This window comes from Lithobates pipiens, unplaced genomic scaffold (assembly GCF_037356315.1).
Source record: "Lithobates pipiens isolate NorthernLeopardFrog02 unplaced genomic scaffold, aLitPip1_a1.2 Scaffold_8, whole genome shotgun sequence".
Classification (NCBI taxonomy): domain Eukaryota; kingdom Metazoa; phylum Chordata; class Amphibia; order Anura; family Ranidae; genus Lithobates; species Lithobates pipiens.
The window spans coordinates 489,990,060-490,014,631 of record NW_027507903.1 but is presented as its reverse complement, the minus strand read 5'-3'; the positions used below and the strand labels follow the sequence as shown (position 1 = coordinate 490,014,631).

General features: G+C 42.6%; 1 protein-coding gene across 1 annotated transcript in view; it reads right to left on the bottom strand.

The window, feature by feature from the left end:
- The window catches only part of SYT10 (synaptotagmin 10), a 118,450-nt gene extending 94,503 nt beyond the window's left edge, over window positions 1-23,947 (bottom strand). The window contains exon 1 of the mRNA XM_077469058.1: window positions 22,291-23,947. Within this exon, the coding sequence (XP_077325184.1) occupies window positions 22,291-22,432 (142 nt within the window). The 5' untranslated portion in view covers window positions 22,433-23,947. The remainder of the gene's footprint in view (window positions 1-22,290) is intronic.
- Between the last annotated feature and the right edge of the window lie 625 nt (window positions 23,948-24,572).

Genomic DNA, 24,572 nt, shown 5'->3' with positions numbered 1-24,572 from the left:
TTGCGAGATGACAGCCAGACCCTGTCCCCAACCTGGTAGGAAGGCGCAGGCAGGCGTCTGCAGTCAGCATGGAGTCTGTACCTATCATTAGCATGTCGCAAAGCCTCCTGGACTTGTGCTCAAGTGGAACGAAGACCACAGAGATGTTCCTCTAACGCAGGAATACTCTGCGGAACAAATGAGTCGGGCAAAATGGAAGGTTGGAAACCATAGTCCCCCATAAACGGGCACAATCGGGAAGCAGAATTCAAGGCACTATTGTGAGCAAACTCCACCAACGGTAAGAGGTCTGACCAGTTGTTATTATGGTCAGAAATATAGCAACATAGGAATTGCTCCAAGGACTGATTGGCTCGCTCTGCAGCCCCATTAGACTGCAGGTGATACACAGAGTTGCAAGCAAGCTGAATTCCCAACTGTGCACAAAAGGCTCGCCAGAACCAGGACACAAACTGACTACCCCTTTCCGAGACAATCACCTTGGGTAGCCCATGTAAGCGAAAGATCTCCGGAGCAAAAATGGAAGCCAGTTCCTTAGAAGTGGGCAACTTCTTAAGTGGAATACAATGGGACATTTTCATGAACCGGTCAACCACCATAAGGATAACTGTGTAGCCCTGGGAGCTGGATAACTCCACCATAAAATCCATAGACAGGAGGGTCTAGGGCCTCTCTACATTGGGTGTGGTTTGTAGGAGGCCCACTGGAAGGTGTCGTGGAGTCATACTCTGAACACACATCTAACAGGCAGCTACGAAGGTGGTTACATCAGCACGTAGACTAGGCCACTAGAATTGTTGGTAAATGGCCCAAAAGAGTTGATTCTTCCCAGGGTGGCCAGCAGCCTTGGGAGAATGGTAAGTCTGGAGCACGGCAGTATGGAGACTCTCTGGGACAAAGCAGCAGTCACAAGGTTTCTCAAGAGGAGCATGGACCCGAGCAGCAAGAATTTTGTCATCCAAAGAGAAATGAGACTGGTGTGAACTATAGCCAGAATACGATCAGAAGGAATCACAGGAACCAGAACCGACTCCATCGTGGAAGTGGAGGAAAATTGTCGTGACAAAGCGTCAGCCCTTACATTCTTAGTACCGGGTAAGAATGAGACAATGTAATTGAAACTAGACAAGAAAAGAGCCCATTGCACCCTTCTGGGAGAGAGGCGTTTAGCCTCAGACAAAAATGTGAGATCTTTATGGTCAGTAAGAATGAGAACCGGCACAGTGGTACCTTCAAAGAGATGTCTCCATTCTTTTAGGGCTAAAATGATCGCTAACAGCTCTCTGTCACCAATCTCTTAATTGCACTCCACCGGTGACAATTTGTTGGAAAAGTAGCCACAAGGATGCGTAGCGCTCTCAGAGTTAAGACATTGAGACAGAAGGGCGCCAACTGAGAAGCATCAACCTCAAGGATAAAAGGTAACATAGGATCAGGATGTGCCAACACAGGAGCAGAAACAAAGGCAGCCATGAAACTCTCAAAGGCCTTAATGGACTCCGGAGACCAACTCAGTGGGTTACCATCCTTTCTGGTCATATCAGTCAGGGGCTTGACCAGAGATGAGAAGTTACGAATAAGTTGGCAAAGCCAAGAAAATGCTACAGAGGACGTAAACAAATGGGTCGGGCCACTGTAAGACAGATGAAAGTTTCTCTGGGTCCATCGAAAAACCAGCAGTGGAAATGACATAACCCAGGAATTGAACCTGTTCACGATGGAATATGCACTTCTCCAATTTACAATAGAGATTGTTCTCAATTCGTTTATGAAGCACACGACAGACATCTGTGTGGTGGCTCTCCAGGGACTTGGAAAATATGAGGATATCATCGAAGATAAACCACCATACATAACTGCAACAAATCTCAGAAGACATCGTTAATAAATTCCTGTAAACTGCCGGGGTGTTACAAAGGTCAAAAGGCACTACGAGGTACTCATAACGGCCTGCTCTGGTATCAAACGCAGTTTTCCACTTGTCACCCTCCTTAATCCTCACGATATTGTATGCCGCTCTGAAATGAAGCTTTGTGAGAACCGTTGCTCCCTTGAGACGGTCAAATAACTCTGTAATCAATGGAATCGAATAGGCATTCTTAATCATGAAATGACTGAGACCCCTATAATCAATACAAGGTCACAGTTCACCACTCTTCTTCACAAAAAAGAAACCAGCACCAGCAGGAGACAAGGATTTACAGATGAAACCTGGACTGGCCAAGCATGTCATGTCTCCAGACCTAAACCCTACTGAGCATCTGTGGGGCATCCTCAAACGGAAGGTCTCTAACATACACCAGCTCTGTAATGTCATCATGGAAAAGTGAAAGAGGACTCCAGTGGCAACCTGTGAAGCTCTGGTGAACTCCATGCCCAAGAGGGTTAACGCAGTGCTGGAAAATAATGGTGGCCACACAAAATATTGACACTTTGGTCCCAATTTGGACATTTTCATTTAGGGGTGTACTCACTTTTGTTGCCAGCGGTTTAGACATTAATGGCTGTGTGTGTTGAGTTATTTTGAGGGGAGAGCAAATTTACACAAGTTATGGAAGCTGTACACTCACTACTTTACATTGTAGCAAAGTGTAATTTCTTCAGTGTCACATGAAAAATAAAATATTTACAAAAATGTGAGGGATGTACTCACTTTTGTAAAAAACTGTATATATAAATATATATACAACTCCAGAGTTTATGGCTTGTGTGAAGAGAATTAGCTTTCTTAAAATTGTATTAAGTTCTGTTCTATGGCCTGAAACCTGGAGGCTTTGTTGAGTTTGGGTGGGATAACTCCTCAATTCCTAGGTCCACATCTAACCTGTTGATAGAGCTCATTATTAGTCTTGGTTATGCACAGTCTTTTGTATATGTAAGCAAACAGTGCTCAGGGTTCACTCTCTGCTGTTGGAGCTGAGTGCTGACATATAGAGATGGTCTTGTGGTTCGCCCGGCGGTCGGTTCGCGGCAAATTTTGCTCATTCACGATTCGCCAAACCGGAGGACTTCTGGCGCTGTTCGCGCGGCAGACATATGCGTTTACATTGTGAAGAACTTTGACCCATGACACATCCATCATGGGGTACAGGACAGCCAATTGAGACATTTCAGCACATGGACAATTGGACATAGCCCGTACCTTATAAATAGATCCCGATCTGGCGGCCATTTTACATTATGTCTTTTGTCAGTGTAGGGAAAGGACGCTGTGTGGAGCAGGGACAGTCAGTTTAATCACTAGCTATTACTATTATGTCCACAAAAGTCCTTTTAAGGACTGGTATAGGTGTACAGTATATAGCGTTGTAATACACTTATAATATACAGTGGTGTGAAAAAGTGTTTGCCCCCTTCCTCATTTCCTGTTCCTTTGCATGTTTGTCACACTTAAGTGTTTCGGAACATCAAACCAATTTAAACAATAGTCAAGGACAACACAAGTAAACACAAAATGCAATTTGTAAATGAAGGTGTTTATTATTAAAGGTGAAAAAAAATCCAAACCATTATGGCCCTGTGTGAAAAAGTGATTGCCCCCTAAACCTAATAACTGGTTGGGCCACCCTTAGCAGCAACAACTGCAACCAAGCGTTTGCGATAACGTGCAATGAGGCTTTTACAGCGTCCTGGAGGAATTTTGGCCCACTCATATTTGCAGAATTGTCCTAATTCAGTTACATTAGAGGGTTTTCGAGCATGAACGGCCTTTTTAAGGTCATACCACAACATCTCAATAGGATTCAGGTCAGGACTTTGGCTAGGCCACTTCAAAGTCTTCATTTTGTTTTTCTTCAGCCAGTCGGTGGTGGACTTGCTGGTGTGTTTAGGATCATTGTCCTGCTGCAGAACCCAAGTTCGTTTCAGCTTGAGTACACGAACAGATGGTCGGACATTCTCCTTCAGGATCTCTTGGTAGACAGCAGAATTCATAGTTCCTTTTATCACGGCAAGTCTTCCAGGTCCTGAAGCAGCAAAACAGCCCCAGACCATCACACTACCACCACCATATTTTACTGTTGGTATAATGTTCTTTTTATGAAATGCAGTGTTCCTTCTACGCCAGATATACTTGGACACACACCTTCCAAAGAGTTCCACTTTTGTCTCATCGTTTCACAGAATGTTGTCCCAAAAGTCTTGGGGATCATCAAGATGTGTTGTGGAGAAACTGAGACGAGCTTTGATTTTCTTTTTGCTCAGCAGTGGTTTTCTCCTTGGAACTCTGCCATGCAGGCCATTTTTGCCCAGTCTTTTCCTGATGGTGGAGGCATGAACGCTGACCTTAACTGAGGCAAGTGAGGCCTGCAGTTCCTTGGACGTTGTTGTGGGGTCTTTTGTGACCTCTTGGATGAGTCGTCGCTGCGCTCTTGGGGTAATTTTGGGCGGCCGGCCACTCCTGGGAAGGTTCACCACTGTTCCATGTCTTCGCCATTTGTGGATAATGGCTCTCACTGTGGTTCGCTGGATTCCCAAAGCTTTGGAAATGGCTTTATAACCCTTTCCAGACTGATAGATCTCAATTACTTTCTTTCTCAATTGTTCCTGAATTTCTTTGGGTCTCGGCATGATGTGTAGCTTTTAAGGATCTTCTGGTGGACCTTACTGTGTCAAGCAGCTCCTATTTAAGTGATGCCTTGATTGTGAACAGGTGTGGCAATAATCAGGCCTGGGTGTGGCTAGAGAAATTTAACTCAGGTGTGGACAACCACAGTTATAGTATGTTTTAACAAGGGGGGCAACCACTTTTTCACACAGGGCCATGATGGTTTGGATTTTTTTTCACCTTTAATAATAAACACCTTCATTTACAAATTGCATTTTGTGTTTACTTGTGTTGTCCTTGACTATTGTTTAAATTGGTTTGATGTTCCGAAACACTTAAGTGTGACAAACATGCAAAGGAACAGGAAATGAGGAAGGGGCAAACACTTTTTCACACCACTGTACTTTCTTTCCAATATAGAAAGTATATTATGGTGCACTGCTTACTGCTGTGCTGCTGAGTGCTGACCGATTCTGCTGCTGTCTTTTATCAGTGTAGGGAGGGACAGTTTGGTGTTTGGAGCAGGGACAGTCTGCAAATCACTAGCTACTAGGTCCACAAAGGTCCCTTTAAGGACTGGTATAGGTGTACAGTATATAGGGTTGTACACGTATAATATACTTTCTTTCAAATATAGAAAGCATATTATACTTGACTGCTGTGCTGCTGAGCTGAGTGCTGACCGATTCTGCAGCTGTCTTTTATTATTGTAGGGACTGAGGGCCAGTTTGGTGTTTGGAGCAGGGACAGTCTGCAAATCACTAGCTACTAGGTCCACAAATGTCCTTTTAAGGACTGATATAGGTGTACAGTATATAGGGTTGTACACGTATAATATACTTTCTTTCAAATATAGAAAGCATATTATACTGTGCTGCTGAGTGCTGACCGATTCTGCAGCTGTCTTTTATCAGTGTAGGGACTGAGAGACAGTTTGGTTTTTGGAGCAGGGACAGTCTGCAATTCACTAGCTACTAGCTAGCTACTACTAGGTCCACAAAGGTCCTTTTAAGGACTGGTATAGGTGTACAGTATATAGGGTTGTACACGTACAATATACTTTCTTTCAAATATAGAAATCATATTATACTTCACTGCTGTGCTGCTGAGTGCTGACCGATTCTGCAGCTGTCTTTTATCAGTGTAGGGACTGAGGGACAGTTTGGTGTTTGGAGCAGGGACAGTCTGCAAATCACTGGCTACTAGGTCCACAAAGGTCCTTTTAAGGACTGGTATAGGTGTACAGTATATAGGGTTGTACACGTACAATATACTTTCTTTCAAATATAGAAATCATATTATACTTCACTGCTGTGCTGCTGAGTGCTGACCGATTCTGCAGCTGTCTTTTATCAGTGTAGGGACTGAGGGATCAGTTTGGTGTTTGGAGCAGGGACAGTCTGCAAATCACTGGCTACTAGGTCCACAAAGGTCCTTTTAAGGACTGGTATAGGTGTACAGTATATAGGGTTGTACACGTATAATATACTTTCTTTCAAATACAGAAAGCATATTATACTTCACTGCTGTGCTGCTGAGTGCTGACCGATTCTGCAGCTGTCTTTTATCAGTGTAGGGACTGAGAGACAGTTTGGTTTTTGGAGCAGGGACAGTCTGCAATTCACTAGCTACTAGCTAGCTACTACTAGGTCCACAAAGGTCCTTTTAAGGACTGGTATAGGTGTACAGTATATAGGGTTGTACACGTACAATATACTTTCTTTCAAATATAGAAATCATATTATACTTCACTGCTGTGCTGCTGAGTGCTGACCGATTCTGCAGCTGTCTTTTATCAGTGTAGGGACTGAGGGACAGTTTGGTGTTTGGAGCAGGGACAGTCTGCAAATCACTGGCTACTAGGTCCACAAAGGTCCTTTTAAGGACTGGTATAGGTGTACAGTATATAGGGTTGTACACGTACAATATACTTTCTTTCAAATATAGAAATCATATTATACTTCACTGCTGTGCTGCTGAGTGCTGACCGATTCTGCAGCTGTCTTTTATCAGTGTAGGGACTGAGGGACAGTTTGGTGTTTGGAGCAGGGACAGTCTGCAAATCACTGGCTACTAGGTCCACAAAGGTCCTTTTAAGGACTGGTATAGGTGTACAGTATATAGGGTTGTACACGTATAATATACTTTCTTTCAAATACAGAAAGCATATTATACTTGACTGATGTGCTGCTGAGCTGAGTGCTGACCAATTCTGCAGCTGTCATTTCTCAGTGTAGGGAGGGACAGTTTGGTTTTTGGAGCAGGGGCAGCCTGCAAATTCACTAGCTACTTACTATTAGGTCCACAAAGGTCCTTTTAAGGACTGGTATAGGTGTACTATTTGGTGTGCAGTATATAGAGGTGTAATACACGTATAAAATACTTGCAAATATAAAAAGCATAGTATAGTGCATTTCCACTGTGCAGCATTGTTACTGCTGAGCGGTTCTGCAGCGATACTACAAAGAGTGACAAACGCAATTAGAAAAAAGTATTATAACTGGTATGATAGAACAATGGCCCCCCAAAACGGCAGATTGAAGCAGGTTGTTATATACCTTCTTCCACATATATTGCACTTCTCTAGAGACTTTTGTCACAGGGTCATTTAAAAAATGACAGGCAGAGGAAGAGGCAGGCTCTTCCGCAGGGGTGGTAGGGGTAGGGCAGGAGCAACAGGCTTGAGCCAAAGTGGGAAATTGCAGAAGTGCTCTCGGTGCTGGTGTCAGTGCTCTCTATCACGGTGCTGGTGTCAGTGCTCTCTATTACAGTGCTGGTGTCAGTGCTCTCTATCTCGGTGCTGGTGTCATTGCTCAGTCTCTATTGCGGTGCTGGTTTCAGACAGTGAGGGAGATAGCAGCGGAGAAGCCAATCAGCAGGCAGTGCCAGCACCATGGCTGAGGATCAGCACTGGACTGGCACCTCTGGACCACCGCAGTGGAGCCCTGCATAGGTGGGGGTAAGGGCCGGGCAGAGGGAGGGGCTCAAGCACAGGTTGGCACACTGGGACACTGGCACAGGACTGCGCTGCCCTGACTGTGGCACTGATAATCTCCTGCACCCCCTTCATAGCCTGGCCTGACCTTGCCTCTCCTCCATGGCCTTCATGTGCTCCTGAATTGTCAAAATTTCACAGATAAAAAAAGAATGCTTGTCATTGTCGATCCCAGATTCACTTAGTTCGCAAACTTTTGGCCACGTTTGCGGTTCGTGTTAGCGAAACGTCCCGTCGGAAGTTTGTCCATAACTACTGACAGAACACTAAAAACGTACATGTGCTGCTTTTTAGTGTTAGGGAAACCCATTAGGAGGCACTCTTAGATACTGACCTGAGTTTATTAGTCGCATGGACGACCATATATATATTTTTTTCAGCTATGGACTTGCTGTGCAAAGCCCTCCTCCATTTAAACTGTTTACTACCTTGCTGAATTGCAAACAATGTTCCTGATTGGGGCATTATGATAACTGAGCTGTATTGGACCTTTGGTTTTATCTTTAACTGTCATAGATCTTGTGCACACCTGACAATAAGTGAATTTAGTGCATTGTGGGGAATATTTAATAAAGTAATAAAGAAAGATTTGTTGATCATTTGCTGCTTTGGCAAAGTTGAATGCCCCTCAAAAGATTTGCTGCTTGCGTATGTGTATAACTCATTTGTTGCCAGATATGTCTGGCATTCCCCCAACCTAATATTGCTCTTTTGCTACATATCTATTATTTTTATTAGTATATACCCGTAAAAAATGGGGGGGGGGGGGGGGGGATATTGTAGGGAGGGGATTCTGTAAAACAGTATTAAAGAAATGTTGTCTTTCCTTTCATTTGACAGTGCAATTTTCAGTGCATTATCCATGTACCTATTTTTTTCTGAGGAAGTACATTTCAATAACAATCTAGCAAAGCCATTCTCGCTCTATTGGTATCTCGGCCCCTCTCTCTCTTTTTCTTGCCCTCTCTCTCCATCTCTCACCTGTTGCCTGGGGAACTTGAAGTAATTCACATTTTCACCAAATGCTTGTCATAACAGAATTATCACCAGCTCCTCGAACTTCAAAACTGGTTTATTTAAAGGTCTGCTCATTAACAATCGATCTTGCTGTCACGACAGCCCAGGCTCTATACTTGGTGCTGGGATATACACTTAATAAAACCTCATTAAATCTCTTTATCTTCTGCAAATGCCAAAGGAAAAAAAAACCTCTCTGAAAATGTATAAATATAAATTAAACGGGTGAGATAATGATTTTAGTTATTAAAATCCATTTTTCTTCTTTTGTAAAAAACAGGTAAACAGAAAAGTGGCATTTCAGTTTTGTTTGGACCTGGACCAATGGAACCATGCACTGGTTTCTTATATTTCTGAGGCATGCTTGCTGTGATATTTTACCAGTAGAGTTTAGGTGGGAAAATAGAAATCTGGTTGCTCTAAATGCCCTGAAATGTGCAGCTGATAATTGCCTTCTTTCCACCTGTAGCGGCGTGTTCATTCTTCATTTTCACAGTTATATTACATTTCTGTCTCAATGTTTGCATTCCCTCAATTTGTTGTGCCTTTCATGTCTTCCTCTTTTCATATGTTATTACCTGCCATTGGTAAATTGTAAATTTAAGTGCCCCTGGGTGTACCAAAGAAAATGACCATAATGCCATATGAAAGTTCAGATTTTTCTATATCTCATGTTTTCATTATTTCCAGCAACATAAAAATATAATAAGTATGGGTATAAAACCATTTTCAGCAAAGTCACCCCATCTGATTAAAGAGGTTGTGGCCCTTAAAAAAGAGATCCTGTTCCCTTATAGCAGGTTAAACAGCACAGTGCTTGTGCTATCTAATCTGACTCTCTATGCTGTAAAAAAACCTGGTTGATCTTGGCTGTTCCTGTGTCCCCCTTAGTGTGCTGACCTTGGTAATCATGGCTGCTGATCCATGATTACCATGGTCAGGTTACGTGCCTCTGTCATCCCACTATGCTCCTCTCTTCCCCTCCCTCCCTGCCTGTCAGCTCCTGTGTGTGAGAAAATTACTACCAGCCCCTCTGTTCTATTAAATGACCCTACACTGTGTACTTGTTTTTTTATAAAATTGTCCCTGTAAATACCTTACTTTGAGGCATATCTGACCAGTCACATGACCTCCGCCGATCTAAGGGCTACAGCAGGAGGGGCTGACGTAAGAGGGGGATCTTGGCCCCTCCCGCTGTTGCCCTTAGATCGAGGAAGGAGAATGGCCGGAGGTCACGTGACTGGCCAGAAACAATTTGAAATAAGGTATTTACATACACAATTTTATACAAACATGTACACAGTGTAGGATCGCTTAGTAGAACAGAGGAGCTGGCAGTAATTTCTATTTGACTTTACAACCACTTTAAATTAGATGTAAACATTTATTTTTCTATGGGCACTGTGTAGTATTAGCAGTGCTTTTTTTAAATAGCTTTTCTTTTTTTTTCATTCTTTTTTCCATCTCAGTACTGCTGATCTCTTCCAGTCTATTTCATGCACTCCCTGTCTACAGGCACTCACCCCAGTGTTGGTAGCACATTATTGCACAATGTGTGTCAGCAGCAGGGCCAGGTTTATACCTTGCGTCCCTTAAGCCAGTTACCTTCTTCCATTACCCCCCAACGCACAGCGTGTACTGAACCAAGATAATTTACTAAGACTTAGAACATAAATTCAGTAAGATAATCCCCACTATTACAAGAACTGAACCAAATCAAAATAATGCAATCACAACCAGTGAGTAACATGTCCCCAGAGACAACATAAATACTGTGCCGACACAAATGGAAAACTTAGCAGAAACACATTCAGTACTGTACATAACCAGAAACATGTCAACAAAGACACAATTTATTTCTCACGGAAACATCACCAAACATATCCACAATAATACAGTCAGCATCATGCTGACACAATCAGAAACATTTCCACAGAGATATGTTCAGTACCGTGTAGCAAGGTGTTTGGACCCCTTTTTAATTCCTTGGTGAAATTCTGTTGCAATGCCATTAGATGTCTCTACATGTCCACAATTTAACGGAGTAGGGCAGCCTTTCTCAACGTTATTAATATGATGGAACTTTTGAAATGACTTTCAGGGAAACCCTGCTATTCATATCTACATCTCACGGTAATGGTCAAAAGGAACAATGCCCCTTATATTACAGTCATTAGAAAGAATCCTCCCCATATGGGTAGCTTAAAAAATCATTGGTGTTAGTGGTTATTTATCTGAGAGGCTGAAATTGCTTATTACGCAAGGAGCCGCTTGCCACAACCTCGGGGGGAACTCTGGTTGAAAAAGACTGGTGTAGATAATTTTCTATACAAAACCCCATACAGGTCTATTGTGTACTCTGCTATGTGTTCCAGGTGCCATCTTGGAGAGCTCAGTGTTGCAATTGGACACCAAGCTCTCCTAAGATTTCTTTTACAAAAGAGTTTATTAGCAGAAGTAGAAAAAAATTGTACATCCAAAATACAACAGGACATTTCTCAAATAAAAGTAGAATGGGTTAAATATTATAAACATAAATAAGCACAATGGAAAAGATTGTAACTTACAAATCTCAAAATAAAATGAGAATGTAATCAGGATATACAACTTATCGAGCATGGGAAAGATCATAAGACGAGCTTATGTAAATTGCAACGGTGATCCATTTGGTAAAAGTATATTAAGAGTTTCAGTGACTTCCCACTAAGTGAATTTCGTCAGTTCATCAAAATTTCGAACTGTATATGGCTGACTTAACTTTTCCCATCCTATGGTTGGTCTACCACATTAAAGTCCCCATATAAAATGGTTAAAACTCCTAACTCATTTAACGTTTATATTTGAATAAAACACATGGAACTCATTCTTTATTTTCTTCATCTCTGTAGTGTAAAGGTGGAAGCTCCCTTTTGGTTAACAAATCATAAGCTTGTTTCGAAATCCGCTGTTCCCTATTTAACATGTTTGTAGTCTGAGGGGGAAAGATTCGAGAAGTAATGGTATCTAGTGGAAAATACCAGTGCTTGGAGCAACTTATTGACAATGGAATACTGCCTGTCAGAGTTACAAGTTCTGTTTCCATAGCAGCCACAAAAACATGAATGCATTTCTACATATCAGTCTTGTACATTGTATGCTAATTTCACAGGATGGATAAAACTCCAATAAGTCTTTTCATCACGGATCTGCAGGACCAGATAATAACAAAGCAATGCATCAAAGTTAAACAGTATTTTTGAATCCTTCTGTAATTGTGTAATGCCGCTCTGGCTTTATTTACCCACTTCAATACATAACACTTTTCCCCCCTTCCTGCCCAGGCCAATTTTCAGCTTTCGGCACTGTCACAATTTGAATGGCAATTGCGCGGTCATGCAACATTGTACCCAAACTTAATTTTTTTATCATTTTGTTCACACAAATATAGCTTTCTTTTAGTGGTATTTAATTACCACTGGGTTTTTTTTAATTTTTGCAAAATAAAGGAAAAAAAGACTGTCAATTTTGAAAAAAAAACTGCATGTTTCTTCATTTCAGTTTTAACATTTTGCAAATAAATAATTGTTCTTCATAAATTTATTGGGTATTCTGAAACATTTCTTTCCTGAAAATAACCCAAATCAGTGTATATTAGTCTGTTTGAAAAGTATAGTTTCCACAAACTGTGGTATATATGACAGACTATATAATTTCTTGAGGTCCTAAATTGCTGGGCCAATAGAAATACACCCCCCCAAAAAAAAAAATTACCCCTTTTTGGAAAGTAGACAGTCCAATGTATTTAGTACACAATAAGTTTCCCTTTTTTTTTTCTTACATCCTTTTACTAGTGCAGTACAGTGTCATCATATAACTGGCATGGCGATGATCAGAGACACTGACTGGTGACAGTGCAAAAAAAAAATTTTAGTTTTTTTATTTTTTATTAATTTCTATTTTTTTATTACATTTCTTTTTTCATATTTTATTTTTATTTTTAACACACTGCAATCAGAGCAATATAATGTTACCATAGTACCATTGTACTGCTCTGGGGAAGTGATCAGGATATATATATATTTTTTTTTTACACATTATGTTTGCTTATAGCAGTGCATTACATTGCTATAAGCAAGCATTTTACTGAATGAAACTGAATCATTCAATCTGTTGTGTTGTGATTAGCTGTGATTAGCCAAAAGTAATCACATGGTACAGATAGGCTGTGATTGGCCCTGTCTGTACCATGTGATCAAATTGACCAATCACAGTTTGCAAAACAATTGTACACCATCGATGACATGAAAGGAAGCCATCCATTGTGTACAACTGTCATGCGACCTGCTGTGATTTGTCACAGCGGTCACATGGTCCCAGCAGTGAGCTGGTACTCTGATCAGTCATTGGCTTTGTCCCACGCTCGGCGCTTCCTAACAGGACTTGATATGGTTTCCAGTCAGCGTGGGAAAGCCACTGCCCAGCCATTATTTGTCTATAGGCCAGACGTGAAGTGGTTAAAGTTTAAATAGGCTAAATTTCAGCTGCATCAAAACAAATGATGTGCAAAGTCTTACCAGTGTGTTTTCTGTAGAAAACAGCCACAACCTGAGTAGAAAAACCTGTCCCCTGTCAGCATACTGCAGAAAAGGGATTTGCAGCATGCTGTGTAGAAGCAGTGGTTTCCCTGCAGAGGTCAAACAGGCCAGTTTCTGAGTCAAAGCTAGAGCTCTCCAATCAGCAAGGAGCGTGCGATTTGCTGTTTGCAGAGCTATGGGTATGACTCAACAGGAGGTGTTTGCAGAGAGAAATCTCCATTCTCAAAACAACACTCCATGACTCCCATGTGTGTTCCTACATTGTCACTGTGTCACACAGGTTTCCAATGGAGACTACAAGTGACAGTTTAATTACACAAACATGGTTCACTGTTGTCACCATTAGGAAACTCGCTGCAGTGCCTGTAGACAAGAACCGACTGCATTGAGAATGTATAAAATTAGCAGCCCTGAGATGTGACAAAAGATGAAGAAAATGTTAAAGCAGTTGAGAGCAGTTCCTGCAGGAAGCCCATAAAGGAAATACTCTACATACACACTTTGTGCAGGAAATCCATACAAACTCCATGAAGGGATTGAAACCTGCACCCAAGGTAGGCAAGGAGAGTTTATCACTTTAGCCACAGCAATGCCCCACTTTGCATTTTACCATTGATTTTTGTGCACTGTTATTAAGTAAAAACCAGCATGTTTCACAAGCAAGGATTAACTACTATATGAATTTAAATTAGTCCTATTTAGAACACCTCTCTGTGTAATCCCTTCTACCCAGCCACTGGATTTAAATACAATGTAATCTGAACTTCAAATTATTGCAGAAATATTGCTGTAGAGATGCAAAAACCCCATGTGTAATCAGTTTAGCAGTTATTGATAGATTACATTACATTTATAATATGGCATGATTTAATACAACGTATCTTGATTTTCTCATTTAATGTGTGCCTGTGGTGGCAGAAATCACATCAAAATGCCAGTTACTGAGTAGTGAGTTTAGCACCGGGGAGCCCTAACGGGCAGAATGCTCCGAAACACAAACTGACCAGCAACTGTTGTCATAAGGCACTGTAGACTTATGAAGCAGATACATTCTTTAGATGGATGGGCCACTTATTTATGTCTTATTTATATACTGTCATTTCATGTAAGTTTATTGAAACATTTTGAAATTATTCTGAGACCAATTCAGAGCATTAAAACAAGAAAAAGCTGATTCTAGAACAAAGGTTTTGTGGGCACAATTTTGTGACTCCAATGATGGAAATCCATCCTTAGCGATGACCTCACATAGCCCTCGGCTTTGCCCACCTTCCTCCTATTGTACCTTCAATGTGACCGCTGATTCAGTGGGCCGCCAAATCCTCCTTGCTGAAGTAGCAGTTTCACGGCTACTGAATGCGAGTACTGCTTACATTCACTATTCCTCTCTCTCCATATGCCCATATTCCTACCCCTCCCCAAGACAACTTCTTATCTTCCCCCACATGAGCCATTACCCAGTACCTTCTTGGTACCTAAATCCACCCCTAGCTAAAGTTTCCTTTACAATGCTTTCTACAGCAATTGTACAGTGATTTTATAGTAAGTTTTCAGCGACTCCACAATATTCTAGTTTCCAGCATTACTACCACCTCAGCACCAGGCATCATTCATTTCATTCCATCCACCAACCATTCAACCCACCACCACCACCAGCCAATCTACACCACCCTATCCCTAACATTCCACTTCCCCCCACAATAAACACATTTTAACCTACCTTCAAATCCACATTCTTTTGGACACCAGGTGCTTCTTCCTTCCTACTTTTCCAAGTCTACGTGTGGAAATGACCATAAGGCTCTACCAAAAGCCAGCAGCCCAAACCCCAAGATGTTTCATTACCATTACTTAAAACTGGGCACAACCTACAGGAGGAATTTCTACCTACTTGCCCACACAACCACCCACCCATTCACTACCAGTGACTGATTCAGTCAGTCCAGTGCAGTCTCCAGCACAAACTAGATACCATCATTGTGATGAGCATTCTCTCTAGAGGTTAATATTGAGGAACAAGTGAATGGACGAGTCAACTAGAGCTGGTGGCCAGGAAGCTGGTAACATATTACATCATCTTGGTTTCAGGGGTATTGAGATCTGTACAAGATCCAACCAGATAGGAAGGCATCAAGAGGTTTTGCTTTAAAATAAACCTTTAATTCCACAGAAATGTAAGCACAGTGGTACTATAGCTCTCATCTCCATCTCTAACCACAACACTTGAGCACTGATATATAGAAACAAGAATGATGTAGGGGCTGGGGGAGGAAGCCACAACATACAGCGGGATTCAGGAATCCGAAACAGCCAAAAGTGAGTTGATGCTGAAGATGCTTCAGTCACCATTAAGCTTTAGCAGATTGTAATGAGGACTCACCTGACCAGAGATCATATCAAACTTGCAAAGATGATTAGCACTAGTAAATCTAAGTTTTTATTCAACTATTAAAAATAGGGTATATTTTGACACCTTGATGGGTTGAAATGCCATGTCTGCAGAATGCATTTCTCTGCACCAAAATACATTACTTTTAATGTATTAAATAAAGATCATCTCTACACCTTTAATAGATGGTTTACGCTTTGGTGCATGTGGATCATGCCCACCAGATACATTACAAGAGTAAACTTATGAGTAAAGCTGGCCATACAATATACAATTCTCTTATTCAATTTTCTTTAGATTTACCTTCAACTATGTTGCGTAAAGGCCTGCCTGATTGCATACAAATTGAAACTGTTTAGGTTTGACCTCATATTATATGTTTTTTGTAAATCGTAGCCTTCGGTCACACAAATACAACTTCAGGTACGATATATGATTTACAAATCATACCTGAAGTAGCATCTAATGTGGTTCTATGGCAGTGTCTAAGTACCGTATATACTCGAGTATAAGCCGAGATTTTCAGCCTCTTTTTTGAGGCTGAAAGTGCCCCCCTCGGCTTATACTCGAGTCATCGCCGTCTGACTGCTCGATCAGCGTATCGAGCAGACAGACGGCGGACATGTAATTCGAAAGCCGCGCCTCCGCCTCCGCCTGTGATAGGCGGAACACTGAATTTCCCAGCAGCCTGTGTTCCGCCTATCACGGACATCGTCTCATCCTCGTCCGTAGTACGAGGATGAGACGATGTCCGTGATAGGCGGAACACAGGCTGCTGGGAAATTCAGTGTTCCGCCTATCACAGGCGAAGGCGGAGGCGCGGCTTTTGAATTTTAGAATGGCCGCCGAGGCGCCAACGAAGAGCGGCGATCCTGGCAAGGCACGGGACGGAGGCAAGGCAAGGCACGGCACGGGACGGGACGGAGGCAAGGCACGACACGGGACGGAGGCAAGGAGGCAAGGCACGGCACGGGACGGAGGCAAGGCACGGCACGGGACGGAGGCAAGGAGGCAAGGCACGGGACGGAGGCTCGGGACACAGGCTCGGGACACAGGTAGGCTGGACACACACACACACACACACACACACACACACACACACACACACACACACACACGGACACACACACACAGGGATGGATGGATGGAGACACACACACACAGGGATGGATGGATGGATGGAGACACACACACACAGGGATGGATGGATGGATGGAGACACACACACACAGGGATGGATGGATGGATGGAGACACACACACACAGGGATGGATGGATGGATGGAGACACACACACACACAGGGATGGATGGATGGATGGACACACACACACACAGGGATGGATGGATGGATGGACACACACACACACAGGGATGGATGGATGGATGGACACACACACACACAGGGATGGACGGACACACAGGGATGGACGGACACACAGGGACGGACACACACACAGGGATGGACAGGCATGTCTCACCCTCGGCTTATACACGAGTCAATAAGTTTGCCAGTTTTTTTGGGGGTAAATTGGGGGCCTCGGCTTATATTCGGGTCGGCCTATACTCGAGTATATACGGTAGTTTGATTTGAGAAGTAGTTCATGTAAAACTTTTTCAGGATTTCAGCAAGATTTCACGGCCATAGGCTATAATGTAATTGGTGCTGCAAATTGTACCTGTGTCTATATCAGCACTATTTGAGCCTGAAAGAAGTTAAATATTAACCCTTTGCTTGTTAAAATTTTGTTCATAACATCACTGTTCCTCCCTGTGATATGGGCAGCCCCTCTCACTGAAGTAGCACTAAAGTGAAAAAAAATCGTTACAAATATCACAGAAGTAGTGCTGAAATAGTGATTGAAGTTGGGTTTTAAAGTGATTATAAACGATCACCTTGTAAAACAACCCATTCAGTTTAAATTAGAAATAAATGGCAAAACATTTATGTATAGATATAAAAATACATTATAAATACCCTTTTTTCCCTTTTTTTATAAGTGATCACATTCCCTCGGTTCTCTGCTGCTTAAGAGCTGGAGGAGGAGAAGCAGCAGCACACTGATCTTCCCAGTGAATGGCTGTGAAGCGGGGGCGTGTCAGGATAAGTCTGATCATTAGAGGAGACCACACTGAGTTCCCAGCATAGCTAGAGAACTGACCACAGTGTGTTCTTCTGCTTAGTGTGCTCAGTTTTCAATAGGAAAGAAGAGGGACTGGTAGGAGCACCAGGGATTTCACACAAAGGAAACAATACAAAAGGAACAGGATACTTTCTCATACAAGTACATGGTACAGCAGGCACATATCAGAAATATGAAATGTTGGGGTAACAAAAATAAATAGTACTACTTTAAATCATACCCGGTGTGACTGCGAGCTAAAGGAAAACTGTACAAGAAAATTGTATAATGTATGGCAAGCATAAGAAAGGGTAAGATAAGTAAGCCGAGGGTCCGCTGGTCAGACTTTATTTTATGTATCTAATGCTGGCCATACATTATACAAAAAATTGGGCGAACCCAATTTCTAAAAACAAACGTTCGCCCGCGAGCGCAAACGATGCTGCCATCATGTAATGACCAATAAATCGTTCAGTGGACATAAATAAATACATTTTATGTTTGTTTTTTTACATATACCTATATATATAATATATATTATATATATATATATATATATATATATATATATATATATATATATATATATATATAAATCGGTCTTGTAAAACTATCGTTCGTAATGGAGATATCACGTATATCTTGTACGTCACTATGTTCGTAATTGTTGGCCAACATTTGTGTGAACGTGTGTATGCAAGACAATTTGGAGCCAACAACCTTCCAACAAAAATCCACTGTTTTGTTGTCGGAAAGTCCGATCGTGTGTATGCTGCATAACACTTTGGAGACTGGAAATAAAGAATTTAAAAAAAATATGTAAAATGGTTGATCCTACTGTGGGTATGCCAGTCCAGTTGATAGGCCACTTGTGGCCATGCTACAAATCCAGCTTTCACCGGTTGTTTTAATGATTATTTTTGCTTACATCAGTTCATCTCTCTGATTCCTACTGTATTAAATTGTATTATAATTGTACTGTCTGTCCTTATGATGTTAAGCGCTGCGTAAACTGTCAGTGCTATATAAATCCATAATAACAATAACAAATATACCTAGTGTGGATAGGTCGGACTGGAAATACATTGACCTTTCAATTCAAAAATTTCCAAACCTGTTCTTCGTTTTTTTCGGCTCAAAAACGTCCAAGCTATTATCGATTTTGTGCCCATTAACTGGCCGAAAAAACGGACGAATGGTCTAATGACCGAATTTAAGCCGATTTTTTGTATAGTGTATGGCCAGCATAAGAATTCTACCTCTTCTTTTACAGGGGTCATTATTTATTTATTTGTTTTTGCAACCACAGTGTCAATTTTAAGTAGATTTAAATAGCTTTACAAAATACTGTGTATCATATAGTTATCATTTTCTGTTTTCAGGTTGAAAAAAGATGAAAACTGTTTATTATTTAAAGCACATGGTGATTGTTTTTGATATGCACTGCTTTAATAAAATAATTTCTTTCAGTTAGAGATTACATCTACTTTACCATAAACAATATGTGACAATCCCAGACTGAAAACCAAGCCTTTTCATTCTCTAACCTGTACTAGGAGAACAGAGCCTGGAGTATGAATGGATACCGACAGACTCCTACACAGCCTCTGCTCCAGTGAAAGAACAATGTACATTCCATTGTTACATTGACTGTCTCTGCCATCCATTCACAAAACAGGCTTTGATGACTGCAAACCTCTATAGTAATGGTGGCGTGGGCAAGAAGGTCCTCTGTGATCAGACCTGGCATGTACACCGCACAGCAATGATTGCAGAAGAGGTGACTCAGTCTACAAAGCAACAAGTGTTCTCGTGATACAGAAAATCTGTAATCACAACATAATTACATAGGTGAAGCATTCAGGCAGTGCTGCATGCTATAATCCAGGGGACCCAACATTTATCTTATACAGGGCTTCCCAACCATGGAAACAGGGTAGTAAGCATGTAGTTTGATCTATGGCAGTGGTAATACATATTAAAACTGGCCCCATAGGATTTGACCCTAAGCTATTATTTTACCATAGATGTAATGAACAGACAAAAACAGTCTGGCGCCAGGAAACTGCAACATCTATTGCACTAAGAACCTTGTGAATGTCCTGCAAGAGCCCAAAAGAGCAGCTGTGAGGATGAGCTCACCAGGAGGGGTGTGAATACAAGTAAAAACATTCAGGAGCAACCACAATTGAAAGCGTGATCAGGACAGTCTTGAAAGGACAAACAGTGAAATAATTAAAACGTTCAATGAGATAAAAGCATAAGCCGATTTAATAATAACATATGATTGGATGAACAATTATCTAGATATCTCCTTGCATAGATGGAACAACTTCAACTTACGCACTTCTCTTTCATTGTGCTGGCAGGGAGATCAATGTGCCAGGTCCATATCTTTCGGCTGCACACCCTAATGCGATAGGTTGCACACACCTATGCTAATATGACCTGCAATTTTGTGACCACACATGCTGTAGATGTTTTCCTATACAGGCTGACATTCAATGGCCTTTAGCACCCTATACCTTTTTACCTCCCTATAGCAGGAAATACATTTAACATGAACATTTTATGATAGAGCTAATGCTAGTGTAATAATATTGGGGACACACAGTAATAGTATAGGAGCTGAAAGTAGTATTTGAGTGGTTGGTACATTCAGTGAGAACATGCAGGATAATATTGGGGTGTTTAGTATGTTCAGAAAGTACAAACAGGGTAATATATAGGTGATGAGTCTTTGAATGGGGAACAAGCAATGTAACACTGGGATGATGTGTACATTGCAAGGATTTGCATTAATGTAATATTGGGGTGATTTGTATTTATTGGAATACATAGCAGTGGGTTATAGGAAAAAACTGTAGCGTAACATTAAGGGGTATATTTATAAAACATAAGCAGCAGTAAGATTCACCTGCAGTGAATGTTTGGTGAATGTCGCATATAATACATGACATGTTTTGGGATACATAGGGGGGGTTTTATTGTGGGTATGTATATTTTCTGGGGGTACACAGTAGCATAATGTTGGGGGTGATACATACATAGGTACATAGGTGCACAGTAGTGTAAAACTGGGGTGGTGGGTATTTTATGGGTAAACCGCTGTGCACCATCAGCAAAGCAGAGCACGCTCAGACCTTGACATATCAGGTGAAATAATTTCCTTTCAGGAGATTCCTCGGATGTGGTAGGGGAGAAAGTTGAACTGTCTTTACGCCCACACAGTCTGCAGCTTTATTAATCCAGATCGCAGACTCCTCCGGTCTCTATTGACTGAGGATGACAGGGACCACACAGCATCCAGCAAGACACCCAGGATGGAGGAGCTGGGAGATTGAAGAGGAGAGGGGACCAAGGGAAGGATGGAGAATTGGAGATAGATCACAAAGGTGGTATTGGGGGAAGGGTTGTGTTGGGAACAGTCTGGTTAGGTGGAAGGGTTAATAAGGAAATGGGGAGTAGCAGCCAATCATATTTCCTGTTTGTTTTTTTCTGTAAAATTAAATGCAAAACCCAAATGATTGCTATTGGCAGCAACCCTACTTTTCCAAGTATTTGTGAATCAGTTGCCCAGCAATGCTTGAATTACTTTGCTTTTGGAAAGAGAGCTTTCCTTGAAAAAAAAAAGCAAAATGATCTCAGGCTTTGCATTTGTGAGAAAAGGGTGTTTTGAATGCCACTTTTGGCTTAGTGGAAAGGTTAGAGGTGGAGAGTTATGTGGGTGGGGTTCAACAAAAAAGGCTTATCCCCACCCTCACTAGAATATGGAGGTTAGGGGTTAGGGTATATGGAGGATTTGGGGAAAGACCATTACCATGGTGTCCATGTATTATCTAGGAGTTTTGGTAGTGGGGATCCAGTGGTGTTGGTTAAGTTCTTAGTGTGCAACAGGCAGCTAAGCCATACAATGGGGTGAACAACATATGTGATAGAGGACACTGAGATAAGGGCATTGATATAATAAAAGTGGTAGGACAAAATTAAGGGTAACAACAGGATGAATGAATTTGAAACCAGGTTGCAAGGTTTAAGACATGTAGGTGTTTTTTCTTGGTTATTGGAAAGTTGATGATAAGGTTCTGGCGTATGGTGGCCATCACACAACAGGCTAGCAAGGCATGCAGGAAGTGGAACTTGTAACCTTACAACAACTGGAAAAGCAGGGTCCTGACAGTGTGGGGATGGGGAAAATGGGTTGCAGTAGTAGTTAAGTTTCAGTTTTGGGTATGAGTATAGGTTCTCCCCTAGGCTCAGCAGTGGAGTCGATTTTGTGTACAGATTGAAGGGCAGGGGTCTTTCCCAGACTCAGCAGTGGGGTTAGTGTTGGGTTTATGGTAAAGGCATGGGTCTCCCTCAGGTTTTCAATAAGTGTTGGGTACACAGTGAAGAGGCACTCCCTCAGGTTTTCAGTTCGTGTTGGGTACACAGTGAAGAGCAGGGGTCCCCCCCCCCCCCCTCCCCAGAACAGCAGTCGGGTCAATGTTGGGTACACAATATAGGGCTTTGGGTCTCCCTCGTTTTTGGGTCGGTGCTGCATACACAGTGAATGGGAGAGGTTTCCCCAACTTAGCAGTGGGGGTCAGTGTTGGGTGAACAGTGAAGAACAAGGATCTCCCCCAGGTTTAGCAGTGGGGTCACCTACCTGTACTGCCTGCTCCATGGTTGGTGGAGGGGAAGATTCCAGTGCACTTGTCCCATTCCACCTGCCCTCCTAGGCAAAGCTCCGACACGATCTGCAACGCTTTCTGGCACAAGCTCACACCGTCTTCTTTATGGAAACTCATCTCCAATGTGACTGGCTCTTCAGGGCTCTATGTCATGGTCATCCACAGTCCCGGACACGAGTAGAAACCCACCAGCAGCATGCGGGATGCAGCCTGGAGAGGGTAGCCGAAGGGCACTGGGTCTTCTTCCAGGAGAAACTGTTGCTTTCAGCCGGCACAGGATAAAATACGGAGACTGGTACACATACAAACTGACACAGATGGCACTGGATGCCAACAGGGAGTCTCGCAAGACTAGCACTGCCCGTAGGGGAGAGGGGCTCAGCTGACACTGGCTGCAAGGGAGAGGGACACAGCTGGCACTCCCTGCTGGAGAGTAGGCACACTTGGTGCCAGCTGCAGGAGAGGGGCACAGCTGGTACTAGCTGCAAGAAAAGCTCAAAGTCTGGGAAACAGATGCCAACAGCTTTTAAGAGATTACAGGTGGACACTGTGGGTCGGACTGGTGCACATAACTGGTACTGACTCAGAGAGTGGATCACAATCTGGCAGATCGGTGTCCAGAGTCATAGGGTGGATTTTGGAGCAAAATTAGAGGAATGGACCTGCTGGCTGCTCCTGGCTGTTGTAGAGGATCACAGCAGACAAGCTCGACTTGTTGCTGAAATAAACCAAACTGCTTGTGGCTGCAGGAGCGGGTCAGGGATGGCGATGGATGCAGAAGTAAGTCTTAGCTACTGAGACTCATGTACAGAACCTGTTGCAGTAGTGGATTGAAATAAGCTGACAGTGTAGATGAGACTTGGTTCTGGCAGCAGGACTGGGTCACATTGTTCTGTCTGTAAAAGTGGGTCAGATCTAGTTCGTATTGCAGAATTGGGTCAGACTTGGTTCTGGCTGCAGGAGTGGGTCAGCGCTGGTTCTGGTCTTAGGACTGGATAAGCACTGGCTTCACAATTGGTGTAAGATTTTAAGCCTTGATGAAAAACAGACTGGCACTGAGTGCATTAAAAGTGGTTTGGGTAAAAACTGGGCAAGACCACATCAGAACTGAAAGTCACACAAGCAACATGGATGAATGTCAGGCTCCAGAAGAAGAGCAGGATGAAGATGCTGGAGCTCGCAGCCCCTGTAATTGGCTGCCGGGGCTATCAGAGCCTTTGGTTGTCTGCAGAGGGTATTAAGGATGGTGCACGTTGCATTAGGGCATCATGGATGCTGAAGGAGGGTATCAGGGATGGTGCAGGCTGCAGGAGGGTATTATGGCTTGTGCAAGTTAAATGAAGGTATCAAGGATGGTACAGGCTCCAAGAGGTGGTACAGGTGCCAAGAGCGTATCGGGGATGGTACATGCTGCAGGAGGGTATTATGGATGGTGCAAGTTGAATGAAGGTATCAGGGATGGTACAGGCGCCATAGGGTATCAGGGATGGTACAGGCTCCAGGAGGGTCTCAGGGATAGAGAGAGCCTGTTGCACCCATCCTCTGGAAGTGGCTGTAGAAGTATGATAAGGATGGAGAGAGGACCGGTACTCACATCCTCGGAGACTCACAGTCGGTACTTAGCAACGCTTTATAGCAGGCAGAGAGGCTCCCGGCAGCGCCGGCACACTGCGCAGCTGGCCAATGGCAGGCAAGCAGAGAGGCAGGGAGGGTGCCACATGCTATATAGCTATACATTGGGGTGAGTCAGTAGGGGGGGGGGGTCAGGTCATGGAGGAAGAGGGTGTCTCTCTTCCTATATGATCTTATATAACACGAGGAGCTGAGTACAAGAGGGTGATGTGATCATATGTAAAGGACTATACTTATGATGATGACACCTCCAGGGTCCTGGATACACTGGATAATTACACCTGGATCTTATAAAATTGGAGCTGATGCCAGGAGGGGGATTGTGGTATCTATAGGACTCTACATATAAAAATAATACAAAGGGGTGTATATTGCTAAAGAATTTCAAACATAAAGGTTTTAACTGCATGAGTTCATATGGGGTGATGCCTCCAACAAAATACATTCAGAAGTTGTCCATAAGTCAGAACATCATATAGCCAGCAGGTAAGTGCATAGGGTTTCTGAATGCTCTGAATGTCTGCTCTGGACAGATTATTTATTTTTTAATGTGAGTAAAACCTGTAGAATTGTAAGACACAAACCTAGCTAGCTAGTAGTTACAAACTGGAAATATGGGTAATCC